The 16,679-nt window shown below is 42.7% G+C and overlaps 1 protein-coding gene across 3 annotated transcripts in view; it reads left to right on the top strand.

Moving 5' to 3' along the window:
• The window catches only part of NDRG3 (NDRG family member 3), an 836,729-nt gene that overhangs the window by 512,672 nt on the left and 307,378 nt on the right, over window positions 1-16,679 (top strand). For all 3 annotated transcript variants that reach the window (XM_069243888.1, XM_069243886.1, XM_069243887.1), the window contains one exon: window positions 8,322-8,369. In XM_069243888.1, coding sequence (XP_069099989.1) covers window positions 8,322-8,369 — 48 coding nt within the window. The remainder of the gene's footprint in view (window positions 1-8,321; window positions 8,370-16,679) is intronic.

Here is a 16,679-nt window from a genome sequence, read left to right as displayed (position 1 = left end):
TGGAAGATCAGGTGGTTCATTTAACAGAATGCTGAAGGATTTTGGTGAGATCCCTGTGTATGGTGGTTTGAGATACGTGTTCATGATTGTCTTTATATTTAGTCACTGGATTCAAGCCTACCCTAAATGTAGAAATGATAGCCTCACAGTAACAAAGCTGTTAGAGAGTTGATCCCCAGATTTGGTTTTCCTACCTCTTTAGAATCAGAGGAAGTCACTTCTATAAGGTGGTGATAAAAATGCTATATTCAGCCTGAAATATTGAGCAGAAGCTGCATTGTAGCTACCGTCCTGAAGCTTCTAGATTAATAGAACAAATGAATGGAACTCTGAAAGCTCGGGTGGCAAAAATGTGTGCGTCCACAAATCTGAATTGGCCCAACGCTTTACCTTTGGTTCTGATGAGTATGTGAAGCACACCTGACAAAGACTGGTCTCTCGCCTCACTAAATTATGATGGGCAGAGCAGTGAGTTTGCCAGCTGTTCCTGCAAATGCAGTTGTAAGCATATCAGATGACATAGTGCTAGATTACTGCAAGGGTCTAGCTGATGTGGTTCACTCTGTCTCATGATGGGGAAGCTACAGCCACGCCACCATCCCAAGACCAGTGTTGGTCTTTGGGCTGGTGAATGGGTGGTGCTCAAGAAGCACATGCGGAAGACTTGCTTGAAGCCTAAGTGGAAGGGACCGTACCAAGTTATCCTGATAACGATGACTGCTGTGAAGTAGGCTGGAGTTCTGAATTGGGTCCATGAGAGCCATACTCGCAACGTGACATTTCCTTTGGATGATGAAGTTCCATTGTTCCTGAGAGCACCATCAGAAACTGTACAGTCTCCTCAAGCGCAAGTGAAAGAAACTGAACAAGAGACTGCATAAGTAAAGACAGTACAAACTGGTGAAGATACAGATACCTATAACAGATGAAATTGAGGACAATCCTGATGCTTCTCAGTGGAAACCGAAGTGGATCTAGCGGATATAGCAGATGTAGCAGGAGAGTCAAGTCTAACGAAGACTCTCCCAGAAGCAGACTATTGGGGAAAAAGATAAAGCATATCTTGTTTACTGAAGTAGCCGAAAGTGGAGTTGAATTCAATCAAAGTCATGCAGCTCTTGAAGTGACTAATGGTGCAGGTGAAACAAGTCAAAGAAGTGCTTGTCAAATTCCTGCTGAACCAAGAAGAATTGTAAGTCCTGTTGTGCCATCACTGTCTAGAAAAACTGTGGAATGAGATAAATGGCCTTCTTTGCATACAATTGAAAAAGTTCCTGATGTGTTGTCAAGCATAAATGAGGAAGCAGAAACAGAAGGAACAGATCTGAGTGAAGAAATAAGTGCAAATCGAAAATCAAAGAGAAAGAGTTGCAGGCCGAAGATACTCGAGTTCTGAATGGGGATACCTTGCAGCTGATGAGTGGGAACACACGTTTGTGTCCTTTTGTTTTGACTGTGAGAATCCAGTTCTACATTTTGGAACTTCAAATCACTTTTGAACTGAATTTTGAAGTCACATTGCCAATTGAACAAGAGAGACATTATGCAATAGAAATAATAGTTAGTGATCAACAGCTTGTGATCTACTAAAAAGTAATTTGAAGACGGATTTTGACAAAGCTGCTAAACTAATTTTTGACAAATTCTGGACAGCCTGAAAGCTGCTGTAAATAATCACAAAGAAAACTGATGTTTTAATGTTTTATTTTTTGTCGTGGCTGCATAGTTAAATCTATTTTTCTTTTCTTTCATTTTTTTAAATTCTTTATAGGCCTTGAATTACAATCGCAATAAAAACAATGGGTGCAAGTGTGTGTGTGTGTGTGTGTGTTGGATTGGCAGTTGTATGTGTATTGACACGTTTATTATTGATCATAAGCAGGAGTGTTTCTGATAAAGCTGAAACTAATTATACACTTTCTCCAGAGACTACTACACTTTCTGAGTTAGACAAGTTTTATAAAGATGAGTTACTTTCATTTAGACAGTTCATAAGGCGATCTTTCCTCTGTTTATTATCGTTTGTTGTATGAATATGTTGAGACTATGGATGTAAGAGGATGTTATTTGTGCATACAAATTCCTTCTTCATTACAAGAGGGAATTACATATCACAGTTTACCGCTAACGTATGGGATTAGTTGTAGTCTTTTACTAACAAGGCTTTATAATCAGGAATATATACAGTATTTCTATTCCAATTTTAGATTTAGTCTTTTCTTTTGTTCTAGTTAACCAAAACTTGAGTAGTATTGCTAAAGCTAGAAACATAGACATTGTGGGAGGTTTCTTTGAGCCCACACTTACATTTGGCACTGCATATGCCCACAGAAACAATTTAACATGCATACTCAAACCAGTAGAGAAAAACGTCCTGAATCAAGCTTATAGAAGAAAGGCAATTAAAGAGAAAATAGGGAAGGGCTTTGTAAAACACACTTTCAGGAATGATCATGCATATAGTGTGACTAACATACAGGGGAAGCTTGCTTTAGTTCACCAACATATAGGGAACCTTTGTATATACAGGCCTCAATCCAGAACTGATACTAAGTTTGTGGGAACGAGTGAATGCAGACATGTATTTCTATTTAATAATACATGGGACTTTATGCTAAATAGACAAGATTCTGCAATTTCAGGGGTGTATTACATCTGTGGAAGAAATGCCTGTTATAGTCTCCTTGGAGGATGGTTTGGGACTTGTTACTTTGGAGTAGTTTTTCTTAAGATGTACAGATTGCCAACATAAATGAGACACATGATAACTTAAGACCAAGGTCAAAAATGGCAAGTTATTCGGAAATAATTAGTGATATATTTGGAGCAAGTATTCCTTTCCTTCTGTAGAAGTTGTTCTAAATGATATGAAAGAAAGAAAACTGACTATTGTGGACAGAATTTTTACAGATTTTTCTGGTGCAATTTTATTGATGAATACTGAAATGGTTGCGGTACGTTCAATGGTTCTTCAGAACCGTCTTGTGTTAAACATTCATTTAGCAAAAGAGGGCGGAATCTGTCAGATGCTCAAGGCAAAAGTGTTGCACATTTATCCCAGATAACAGTAAAGAAATTAGGAGTTACGTTAGAAATTTGACGAATTTGAATTCTGATTTAAAGGGCCTGAAAGAACCAAGTGTGTGGGGAAAATATAGGCAAAGGTTTCACTGAAATTGGTAATTGGTTGGGAAATCTTGGTCAGGGTGTGAAATAATAAATGCTAATGAAAATGTTTTTTGATTAATCATAATTACATGTATTGACAAGAGGATTAATAAAATGTACTACAAAACTAATTGATTTAAATTATTAAGAAATGTTTATTGTTAGTGTTTAGCATTAGTTGAAAGGCCCACATTTTAGTATGTTTTTCCAGAAGCACGATGTTTAAATGTCACACATTGTTTATTAGACATTCTCAGTGGAAAGCTACTGCTTTCTCAGTTTTGCTTATCCTGCATTCCCTTGTGATAAGAATTGTAAGTTTTAACAATGGGCTTTAGTTTTTGGCAGAAGCAACATTTCATGTTTCTCTGTTGTTTTAATTTGTAATAATTCTACGGAAGCAGTCGACAGGAGCGGAGCATGAACGTGACCCAAGCCTGAAAGGAACAATAGAAAAGATACAACTGAAGCACAGATGATGTTTTATTGGCTGCACACTAATCCACCTCATAGTCTTGTGCAATAGAAGCTTAGCTAGTAACTTTTGGGACTTTAATTTAGCAAAGCTTTAGGTGAGCCAAGTCAGTTTTTTATTCAGAGGTGTGCAGTTCAGATCAATTGAGTGTTACTTAGGATTCTGGCAGTTCAGATACTTTAGGGCCCAGCATTACTGAACTGTGGCCCCCTTTATATTCCTGATGCTGACTGAAGACCTGCTGTTCCTGCGCTCTGCTAGTGAAGGCTCTGCAAGCTGCTGTCTCATTTAGGAGAGGTGTAATCAATGTTTTTTTTTTTTTTTTTTTTTTTTTTTTTTTTTTGCCGGTTTTCCCTTTTAGAAAACCCAGCCGCTTATTTTTGGTTAGTGCCATAGTTAGATGTTTTCCAAATTAATTTTTGCCTTATTTTTATTTTTGCATGAAGCCCACACATGCTTTCTGAATTAGATTTAGTAGCTAGGATGCCTGGCCCAATATTTGATTTGAATGCATATTAATTAATTGTGATTAATTCAACTGCACAAACTAAACGTATGCTGTTTCTATCATTCACCTCTGTTGTTATTCTGTGTTGTTTTTCTGGTGTGTTTCATGGTAAAAGCATTGGCAAGATTGAGATTCTTTAGACATTTTGAACAACCTGTTATTGCTGTATTTCTATCATTTGGTCTTGCGCAATATTTACGGGACCTTAAGATTGTCAATATAAGGGCAATACATGTTTCAATTATACTAAATTGGTGTGTTGATTTATGACCACATTGGTTATGGTGTGTTTAAATTACTGACTCAGTGCATATTTTGATTGTTAGATGGCTATTGATTCTCATTGTTTAATAGGATGATCTCATACTCCTGTCTGAGTCAAAAGATTTGAGTCGACCTCTGAAGGAGTGTAATGAAAATAGATGTTTTTGATCACGGACTTTGTCTTCCACCACTTTACATATTAGTTGTTCAGTGTTCACCAGTTGCAGATTACATTGTGTATTCAGTTTAGCTGCCTATTGGCTTTATCATGGCGTTAGATATTGCAGTTGAGCTGTGTTTTTCCACATGGTGAACTGAGCCTGTTTTTCATATTTTCTCTCACCGAACAGTCAGTCAACATGATAAGAAAGGACAGTGCAGGGAACAGTTCGGCCTTGGAAGGAGAGCCTTGAAATGTCCAGTTTCCAATGCTTTTCTTCCAACTCTAACCTACAGTAGCCAGCATGTTTGAATATTTCCATCTGAGAGGAGGGGTTTTCTCCAGGAAGCCCTTTTGTTTTTTTAAAGGTATAAAAAGGTGGCCCTGCTCAGTAGCGAGGGAATTTCCAAGACCTCTGTCAGGATTGGACATCAAATGCCTGACACTTGTCCCACGAGGGTGGATATCTCTTTCTCGCAGTTGAACGGGGTCATCTTCTTGCTGGCATGAGAAAGATGAAGAGCTTGGCAGGCCCACGGTGATGAATTTTTACTTTATTCTTTGCTTTGCAATTATGCTATAATATAATCACATATATTTGCTGTGTAGATTGCAGTCGAGAATCAATTTCATATATTTTCCTTTCATTGCTGTGACTATTTTTAAATGTGTGCTTTTGACCTACTAATCTTCTTTTTAGGAACCTCGTGGTGAAGTAATAAATGTCTTCTTTGAACTAAGAAGTGCATTCCAGAGATTTTTGTCAGCTCGGTCATTAGTGAAAGCAAAACAAGGAGGTAGATGTCACTGCCCTCTTACATGGCACCTTATCATAATAATTCAAAATAATACCACCCACCCACAGAAGTGACATCAGATCTTAAGCTCTCACACATGATTAGCAGGTCTGTCATAAGTACATTTGCACGTATATCAAGTATATATGTGAACACTGCCGATTTAGACAGATTATTCAAGTTTTTGTAAGCCACACATAAAGCAGTGTTGGCTTTTGTCAGCTTATTGCTTCCTTTACCCAAAGACTAAACAAACTATCTCTGCCAGGCATAATAGTCATATGCAGCACATTTCCTTATAGATTAAATTGCTTTAGATGCCTACCACACACACTTAACCAATGCAGGGCAGTTTGCTGCCTTGCGTTTGTGCTTTTTTCTTTTAACAAACTCAATGCTGCTGGGATTTGTGTGGAACTGTAAGTCCCAAAATAGGTTTTGCATCCAGGTTATGCCAGAAAAGTGACACTGCTCTGATGCAAAATCTGCACCTCAACTTATACATTTTGGGCCATGTTTATGAGTGGGTTCCGCAGTGCGTGCACCACACAACGTGGTACCTACGTGGTGTAAACCACTAAGTCATATTTTTCAAACCATGCAAAGCCACTTTGCGTGACGTTGAATGGCTTCAAAAATATGAAGTAAGACAACTCCGTGCAAATCACTTTGTTGTGTTCTTTGACTTTGGTAGGCGTTGCATTGGTGTTCCCACACAACTCTCAGGGATTTTGATGCATTCCCAAATTTACACGAACTTATAAACCTGGGAATGCACCAACATCTTTCAATTACCCAGGAGATGCATAGCAAGAAGAAATATAGTTTCTCCTCATTTTTCATCTGCATAATACATGCTGCAGCACACATATGAAGAGGAAAAATCCTCTTGGGATTGTTTTTGTGCACTCTCAGGAGTATTTTCCTGTACAAAAACAGTCCTGCATGTAATGCAGGCACCCTGCACAATGGAGCAAGGGCACCTGCGTTGGCTCTAGGCTGCCAAAAGGCCACCAGTGCAGGGGGAAAGGACAGGGATTCACCATATTTGATAAATACAGTGCATTCCTGCCCTTTCTCTATGACTCAGTAGAGTGCAGCAAGGTGACTTGCTGCGCTTGCCCTGCACCACAAAGCCCATAAATATGGACCTTGTTTTGTAAAATCTCTGCCACAAAAAAACTGTCAACAAGGACAACCAGGACAGTAAATCTGTTGTGCTTAGTTGGTTGCAAAGTCTGAATTTTACAATAGCTTATGGGGTTAAGGCACCTGCTGCACGGATCTTTGAGTTCCCAGTACATCTGAGGGAATAATAATGGTAAGAAAACGTTGGTGGTTAACGTATTTGTTGGGAAGATCTGTGATTTGTCTGGTGCCTGTTTTGACTCAAAGTAGCATAGAAGAGTTAATGTGTCTCCTGCAAAACACATCATGTAACATGCAGGTGACATTTGTTTTTTATATAGATAGGTAAGTGAGTTACTGCTTATAACACAGAGGTACTGTTCTTTATTTGCAGTTCATGAATTCGATTCCTTCTAATATAGCCAGTGAGCTATGAAGGAGGATATGGGACATCTACACCTTGTAACACTCACTGTCTTTATGTAACATGTCCTGAACATTGATGTACAAACTTGTATTGCTTATTGTCAGTATAATGAATATGTGTGATGTACAGCTATCTGAAACCCTGCATTGTGATTAACAGTGTTATAACAAATTAAAAGTAGCAGTATTTAAATTTGTATTTCGCTTAAATACTGTGACAGACCAACAATTCTGACATTCCTGACACAAGTGCGTGCATAGCTCTACACAGGCACTGAACAAAGTCAAAAGCGTGCCTATCTTAAGTATGTGTAAAGTGCTGACTAGCTGCCTGCCTTTGTTTCCCCTTCCACTGCATTTGCATCTAGGTGTGAGGCTCCAGATAGCTTCCTACCAAAGAGACTCCAAAAATAGGAGGCCCGGTGGGCCTTTAAATTCAGTCTTTGTTATGGGCCCATCTGGAGTCTTGAATTGGAAAGACCCCGTCACCCCCTGCTTGTTGTTGCTCGGATTTAAAGCAGACAACGTACAGGCACTGCTGAATGCGCCCCAGTGTCTGAAAATTACACAATGACAAATTCACTGTTTTCCAGTGGGGCCAGACTTCTTGGCAGGGTGGGCGGCGTTTACCCTGTGAAAAGTGGGTGGACTCCTTCCACCCACGTGTACCCCTGACTTGTGCCCTCCCCTCCCATCTGCTCTACTAGTAGCGTTGGTGGGACTAGCCTGCTTCGGTGAGGAGGCTTATAGAAGGGTTTCTGTGGTTTCATACATCTACTCCTACCCTCAAAGTGTAGTTGGCAGACACTGTCAAGTGTCATATTAACATTGAGCAGCTCCACTTTAACCAGAGAGGGCTGGGAAACGAGACATTCGGTTGGGGCAATTTGAGTAAGAAAACAGATTTCCATTATATAAAGAATAAGCTGAAAACCATTTGCATGCCACTAGTAAAGCCATTTTCTAATATGTGGGAAATGGAGAGTATTGATGAAAAAAATAATTGGAGGCATCGCAGGAATAGATGTCTTTATCTATTGGTTAGGAATATGCATGGCTACTTGATATATAAACTGCATATTGAACTCTAGCAGAACAGATGTCCTTGCTATTTATTAGTTCACTTGTCAGTGTATTGTTAGTGGAGGATGAATGATATCAAAAGCTCAAATGATCGTTATTGACTTAAGCTTAAGCACGCTCTTGACCGTGTCAGGCATACCGGAGTAAGCGGTTGCATCCACATTCATTGATGATAAACCGTACAAAACAGTGCCTTTAATAAACGTACACATCTGCCCTGCCGGTTGTTTTGCCAGTCTCTTTAGCAAATGTATTCTACTACACCTTTGTTTAAATGGTTTGCTAATCATTTTTCAATTTAATTAATTTTAGGTTGAGTGTAATGCAAGGCTTAACCCAACAAAAACAACACTCCTGAAGGTAATGAAAGTTGTTTTTTTGTATGTCAAATTGTATTATATTGTCATAGGTACAAATAATTAGGCCTTCAGTCAACATGGCACATCCTGTTTAAGCTATTAATGACCGTCCATTAAAGCTCTTGTTGATTCGTCCCCCTAAAGAGTAATCACGAAATGTGGCATTGTACCCTCCCAAATTCCATGCCCCCGTAACACTCAATCAATTTGTGAACATATAATGAAAAGTTCGAAGAGCCTCCAACCAGCCAACACCTTCTTCCCCCTCAGTACCTCAGTTTCAACTCAAATATTCTCTAAGTTAAAGAAATTCCTGCTGTTTGGGTATACAGTAGGTCTCACTGGCAGTGACAAGATAATTATTCGCAGGCGACTGTCATTTCACACTTTTTTTTTTGTGGCCAACAGGTTGAGGAACATTTTCTCCAGAGCCATTGTTTACCATAGAAATTACCTAATTCGAGCTGGTGGTTGCCCGTAGAGGCAACCGGCACTCAGTTTTTGGGTCCAGCACTTATTTTTCCTCATCAGGCATATTCTGAGAACAGCAGAGGGAAAAACGTCGCAAAGGGAGAAATCCGGTATCTGGAGGGGGGAGATAAATGGGAAAGGATTATCTGACGGTGGATTAAAGAGGCCTGAGGTGATATTTGTTGCACTGACATTTAACAGTGCCAGCCGCGGGCTTGTCATCAGAGCTTTTGTCCCCAGCACTCATTATTTGACAAATTAAGCACTGGCCATTGGTTACATACTGTAGGAGGCTGGCCTGGTTTGTAGTGGGTACCAAGGGGTACTTACACTCTGCACCAGGTCCAGGTATCCCTTATTAGTGTAGAAGGCGTGTCTAGCAGCTTTGGCTGATAGAAAAAGGTAGCTTAGCAGAGCAGCTTAGGCTGAACTAGGAGACATGCAAAGCTCCCACTACACCACTAGTGTCATATGCACAATATCATAAGAAAACACAATACACAGATATACTAAAAATAAAGGTATTTTATTTTTATGACAATATGCCAAAAGTATCTCAGTGAGTACCCTCAGTATGAGGATAGCAAATATACACAAGATATATGTACACAATTCCCAAAATATGCAGTAATAGCAATATAAAGCAATGCAAGCAATGTACAGTCACAGTAGAATGCAATGAGAGCACATAGGTATAGGGGCAACACAAACCATATACTCTAGAAGTGGAATGCGAACCACGAATGGACCCCAAACCTATGTGAGCTTGTGGAGGGTCGCTGGGACTATAAGAAAACAGTGAGGGTTAGAAAAATAGCCCACCCCAAGACCCTGAAAAGTAGGTGTAAAGTGCACCTAAGTTCCCCAGAGAGCACAGAAGTCGTGATAGGGGAATTCTGCAAGGGAGACCAACACCAGCAATGCAACAACGATGGATTTCCGGACGAGAGTACCTGTGGAACAAGGGGACCAAGTCCAAGAGTCACACTCAAGTCGGGAGTGGGCAGATGCCCAGGAAATGCCAGCTGAGGTTGCAAAGAAGCTGCCACCGGATGGTAGAAGCTGTGGATTCTGCAATAACGAAGAGGACTAGGAACTTCCCCTTTGGAGGATGGATGTCCCACGTTGTGAAGAAGCTTGCAGAGGTGTTCCCACGCAGAAAGACCGCAAACAAGCCTTGCTAGCTGCAAGGGTCGCGGTTAGGGTTTTTGGATGCTGCTGTGGCCCAGGAGGGACCAGGATGTCGCCAATTGCGTGAGGAGACAGAGGTGGCGTCCAGCAAGACAAGGAGCCCACTCAGAAGCAAGCAGCACCCGCAGAAGTGCCGGAACAGGCACTACGAAGAAGAGTGAACCGGAGCTCACCCGAAGTCACAAAAGGTCCCACGACGCCGGAGGACAACTCAGGAGGTCGTGCACTGCAGGTTAGAGTGTCAGGGACCCAGGCTTGGCTGTGCACAAAAGAAATCCTTGAAGAGTGCACAGGAGCCGGAGCAGCTGCAAATCACGCAGTTCCCAGCAAAGCAGTCTAGCGTGGGGAGGCAAGGACTTACCTCCACCAAACTTGGACTGAAGAGTCACTGGACTGTGGGAGTCACTTGGACAGAGTTGCTGAGTTCCAGGTACCACACTCGTCGTGCTGAGAGGGGACCCAGAGGACCGGTGATGCAGTCTTTTGGTGCCTGCGGCTGCAGGGGGAAGATTCCGTCGACCCACGGGAGATTTCTTCAGAGCTCCTGGTGCAGGGAGGAGGCAGACTACCCGCACAGCATGCACCACCAGGAAAACAGCCGAGAAGGCGGCCGGATCAGCGATACAAGGTTGCAGTAGTCGTCTTTGCTACTTTGTTGCGGTTTTGCAGGCGTCCTGAGCAGTCAGCGGTCGATTCCTTGGCAGAAGGTGAAGAGAGATGCAGAGGAACTCTGATGAGCTCTTGCATTCGTTATCTAAAGAATTCCCCAAAGCAGAGACCCTAAATAGCCAGGAAAGGAGGTTTGGCTACCTAGGAAGGAGGATAGGCTAGCAACACAGGTAAGAGCCTATCAGAAAGAGTCTCTGACGTCACCTGCTGGCACTGGCCACTCCGAGCAGTCCAGTGTGCCAGCAGCACCTCTGTTTCCAAGATGGCAGAGGTCTGGAGCACACTGGAGGAGCTCTGGGCACCTCCCAGGGGAGGTGCAGGTCAGGGGCGTGGTCACTCCCCTTTCCTTTGTCCAGTTTTGCACCAGAGCAGGGCTGGGGGATCCCTGAACCAGTGTAGACTGGCTTATGCAGAGATGGGCACCATCTGTGCCCATCAAAGCATTTCCAGAGGCTGGGGGAGGCTACTCCTCCCCAGCCCCGACACCTTTTTCCAAAGGGAGAGGGTGTAACACCCTCTCTCTGAGAGAGTCCTTTGTTCTGCCTTCCTGGGCCAAGCCTGGCTGGACCCCAGGAGGGCAGAAACCTGTCTGAGGGGTTGGCAGCAGCTGCAGTGAAACCCCGGGAAAGGTAGTTTGGCAGTACCCGGGTCTGTACTAGAGACTCGAGGGATCATGGAATTGTCTCCCCAATGCCAGAATGGCATTGGGGTGACAATTCCATGATCTTAGACATGTTACCTGGCCATGTTCGGAGTTACCATTGTGACGCTGTACATAGGTAGTGACCTATGTATAGTGCACACGTGTAATGGTGTCCCTGCACTCACAAAGTCCGGGGAATTTGCCCTGAACAATGTGGGGGCACCTTGGCTAGTGCCAGGGTGCCCACACACTAAGTAACTTAGCACCCAACCTTTACCAGGTAAAGGTTAGACATATAGGTGACTTATAAGTTACTTAAGTGCAGTGGTAAATGGCTGTGAAATAACGTGGACGTTATTTCACTCAGGCTGCAGTGGCAGGCCTGTGTAAGAATTGTCAGAGCTCCCTATGGGTGGCAAAAGAAATGCTGCAGCCCATAGGGATCTCCTGGAACCCCAATACCCTGGGTACCTCAGTACCATATACTAGGGAATTATAAGGGTGTTCCAGTATGCCAATGTGAATTGGTGAAATTGGTCACTAGCCTGTTAGTGACAATTTGGAAAGAAATGAGAGCGCATAACCACTGAGGTTCTGGTTAGCAGAGCCTCAGTGAGACAGTTAGTCATAACACAGGTAACACATTCAGGGCACACTTATGAGTACTGGGGCCCTGGCTGGCAGTGTCCCAGTGACACATACAACTAAAACTACATATATACAGTGAAATATGGGGGTAACATGCCAGGCAAGATGGTACTTTCCTACACATACCCCCCACAGGGCTGCTTTCTGTTTCCTGCACAGCGTAATCAGTCTCTTTGCTGCAACAAAAATATGTTTTTTCCATTATCTTAGTTCTGTGGCCTATTTCCTCCATATATAGTCGCTTTTCAAATTTAGCAGTATTACTGCTGGGTCTCTTGGTGTGTGCTTAAACAGTGTGGAGTCTATACGGCTAAGCGCCCTTTTCAAGAATGGCTTGAATATATCACATTCCCAGCAGATGTGATGGAACGTTCCTTTTTTTGTCCTACCCCGCCAGTATCTCTCGTGTGTGTGGTTACATAGACGTAAGCCATTTGGAGTCAGGTACCACCTCATGAGCGGTTTATTTTCTGCTTCTCTGTGTTGGAGACTCCTAAAGTTCTTGTGTGTGCTGTACCACAGAGATGCCCATTCCTGTTGCCGTTAGATCTCCCTATGTCAGCCTCTTCGGCTTTTTGGGAAGTCCATCTGTTTGCCTGTGAACCCTCTGTCAGGATATGATATACTGTTGTGATAAACCCTTTTGTAGTGTTGTATGTTCCCAGCAATTTTTCAGATGGGGTAATGGGGTCTGTTCCCTCCCTCTTTTAGCTCTGGGTACATGATCCAGTGTCTTATCTGATTGTACTATATTCTGCTGTTCTTTCAGATGAAATTCCCGTTTACATTCTCAAAATGGTTTAAGTTAGGGCTGTTGAATACATTGAACATGCCTCACACATACACACCCCCATTTTCAAGCTTCTAATCTCCCCATGCCCATTTCTGTCATAAATTCAGTCAGGTTGATTGTGTATGGGGATAGCCGTATGGACATCAATTAACTGATATTTTATCCCATATCAACAAAACTGACTTGTTCACCCCAGATATATACAGTAACCTGGGTCTTAAAGCTGTAGGTATCAAATGTACATCCCAACCATCTCTACCAGCCACTGCCCTGCTTATTAAAAAAACTTTTTTTTCTGATTCCTGTCCTGAGCATTCCAGCAATATGCTGTGGTGTCACACATGGTAGTATTTGATCACATTCTGAGAACGGGATACCTCCCTTTGTTACTGGAGCGATCATGAGCTTATTGCTCAGTTTTGCATAGGGTATTGCCATAGTGACAGTTTGAAATAAATACAGCAGTCGTGACAGCACATTCATCTTTATAACATTCTCTCCACAGCTTTGAAATGTATTGACTTTTCGATCTGTATAGCTCGGTCATCACTTGAGTTTTTAGCTGGGGCCAGTTAGCTCTCCACCATGTTTCAAGCGTTAGTGATTTGTATCCCTATCTATTTAATCTAGTTCTTGGCCCACCCCACTTACAGATTTCTCGTTAGTGTGTTTCGTGTTCTTTTGGGATAGAGATGTTCAAGATCTGATTTTGCCTGCATAGATATAAACACCTGCTGCCTATTTAAATTCATAAATGTACTTATCTTTTACAGAACTCACACGTTCCGTTGATGTCAATAGGATGTCATCAGCAAACAGAAAGATCTTTCCAAGGCATTACAACAGTATCTTGCTCACGATCTTTCAGAGTTCAGGACGGCGATCGGTCTACATAATTTACCATTGTCACTGGCTTCCCCTGTTTTGGACAATGACATCAGCTTCTATTGTAGGTGTGATGCTTCCCGACGCTCTAAAAGAATTAGAGTCCTGCCAGAGAATTCTCTATAAAATACATATGTGAGACCGTCTGGGCCTGGTGCGTTGTTTAGTTGGAAAGATTATATTGCCCCCTTACTACCTGCACAGTTATAGATTCCTCTAGCTGCTTCACTCATGGTAGGATGGAAGGCAATCGGAGCCTGTCCAGGTTGGGCCTTACTACTTCAGGGTTCTAACAGCCATAGGAATAAAACTCCTCACGGAACTTAAAGAAAAAAATGTGTATCCGTGTTCACTCATGACCTCAGTTCCCTGTGATGTGTGCATTTTAGTTATGTTTGCTCTGTCTATGCACTTGCAGTCTATTGGCTAACAGTAACTTTTGTTCCTTTTTCATTAAATTTCTGCTTCAGCTTCAACAGAGTTATCTCTACTAGCTCTGTCCTGAGAATCCTTTGCTGCCACTAGATATGGTACCTTTCCCTTTGTTTGTGGTGAGGGATTGACTTTGTATTTATGTTCCACCTTCTCTAACTCTTCAAGGAGCTTCTGTTCCCTAAGCCTAGCCTCCCTCCTTAGGGATTGAGCCTGCAAGAGCATGCACTAGCAAGACTTTTGTTATCTAAAAAGGGCTTGTAAGCCTGCCTGTTCTTAACCATTTGTTGGCTTGCGCAGCACTCCTCTTTAAAGCATCATAATTTGCTACTGCAGGTCATGCATCATTTCCGTTCCTGTCTGTGGAGCAGGGACCAAGCACTGATTGATACAGCTTAGTCAGTGCCGGTCCACTGCTCCCAATGTGATTGAGTTACTACTTTTAAACTTTTACGGCCCTGCAGACAGAAGGCGTATGACTGGCAAAATAGTTTTTATTTAACTTTTTTCCTTTTAGTTTGCACCCATGTTTTGTTTTCTTTTTACTTTTGGGCGCTGTTCTAAAAAGATGATGTTTATCTTGTTCTAAATATTGCAAAGCAAAATTTTTTCTTATGTGTAAGTTCCAGAATTATGCCTTAATACATAATCGTGCAGTACACCCCAATCCCCACCGACTCCAATCCAGTCTGCCCCACTCCAGTCTAAAAAAAAAAAAGCCTGCCCACACCAGTCTAAATAAATCTGTCCCACTCCAACCCAAAACAATCTGCCCCACTCAAATCCAAACCAATCTGTCCCACCAAAATCCAAATTTAAAATGAGTATACAGTTCCTTTATTAAAAAAAAAAAGGCGTTAATTATGAAAAGGCCTGTCATAGACTTAGAGATCAAATGGGGGCATATGAAGGCTCAGGCGCAAGAGCGCTCACACACCCAATGGGGCGCACTGCACGTTGGGCCAACACTGCAGTGCCCAACCGAACCCGCAGGGGGGTTCTTTGCCAGAGGTCTTTTCTTGTTGCAGTGTTCTAGCTGTAGATTGGTGGGGGTATAAGTGGGTTAAAATAGACTAAGTGGTACCCTATCAATTTTAATCTGTGGGTCTTCATGCCTAGATTAAAAACTGTAGTGATAGTGGCTAGTTCCAAAGATAATGGTCTGTGCCAGCTCAAGGTGTGTTAAGGGGTGTTATCAATAGGTGAACATGTTTCTTGCCGTGTGTAGTCATTGTCGATCAATGGCAATTCTTCAGGACCAATGGTCCTAATTTACGCAGTGTTTGGAGAAACAATGTGGAATACTGATAAATGGTGCCCAATCATAAGAGGTATACTAAGATGTTATACCTTTTAATCTAAAAACAGACCCTGTTTGGGTCAAGAGTTTAACTCCCTAGGGTCAAGGCAGAGGCCACGCAAAGTTTGCGGGTTAAATTGGTTATGTAGCGTGTGCTCCGCTTATTAACTTACCCCGTCTTTGCCAACGGTTTCAAAGCGGGGTAAGCTACTATGCAATCCAAAACATCTTGCCTCACTCCTATGTGCCCCACTCCAATCTTGCCCCGCTCCAGTCCAGAACAACCTGCCCTCTCTAATCTACCCCACTCCAATTCAAAACAATCTGCCCACTCCAATCTGCCCCATGCCAATCCAAAACAATCTGCCTACTGCAATCCAAAACAATCTTCCCCACTCCAATCTATCTCTTTACAGTCCAAAACAATCTGCACTACTCCATTCCACAACAGTCTGCCCAGCTCCAAACCGAAACAATCTGCCCTACGCCAATCTCCCGCACGCCAATCCCAATCAATCTGTCCGCCCAGTCTGCCCCACTCCAACCCAAAACAATCTGCCACCACTCCATTGCAAAACAATCTGCCCCACGCCAATCTGCACTGCTTCAATCCAAAACAATCTGCCCACTCCAATCTAAAACATTCTGCCCCACAGCAATCTGCACCCCTCAAATCTGCTCCACTACAGTCCACAACAATCAGCCCACCTCCAAACCAAAACAATCTGCCCTACTCCAATCTGCCCCATGTTGCCAATCCCAAACAATCTGCCCCACTTCACTCTCTCCATGCCTGTCCAAAACAGTCTTCCCCACTCAAATCTAAAATATTCTTCCCCACTCCCTCACTCCAATCTGCTGCACTCCAGAACAATCTACCCCCTCAATCCAAAAGTCTGTCTCTCTAATCCAAAACAATCTGCCCCACTCCAGTCTTTCCCATTCCGATCCAAAATGTCCTACTCCAATCTGCCCCACTCCAATCCAATGAACCAAATCCAAGCTACTGCTGTCCAGTCCACCTCAGTTCAGTTTAATCCAACCCAGCCCAATCTAATCCACCCCATTAGACCCCCTCTAATTCAACTCGCTACAAACCACCCCATTCCAATCCAATCCAACCCATCCCAGTCCTGTCACTCTAATTCAATCCACTCACCCCAGTCAAATCTAATCTACCCCACTCCAATTCCCCCCACTTCAGTACACCCCAATCCAATCCACCTCACCCCCATTTCAATCCACCCCGCTCTGATCCACCTCATCCAGTCCACTCACT

This window comes from Pleurodeles waltl, chromosome 7 (genome assembly GCF_031143425.1).
Source record: "Pleurodeles waltl isolate 20211129_DDA chromosome 7, aPleWal1.hap1.20221129, whole genome shotgun sequence".
Lineage (NCBI taxonomy): Eukaryota > Metazoa > Chordata > Amphibia > Caudata > Salamandridae > Pleurodeles > Pleurodeles waltl.
Note: the sequence above shows the minus strand (reverse complement) of the source record. Positions and strands in the feature narration are given on the sequence as shown.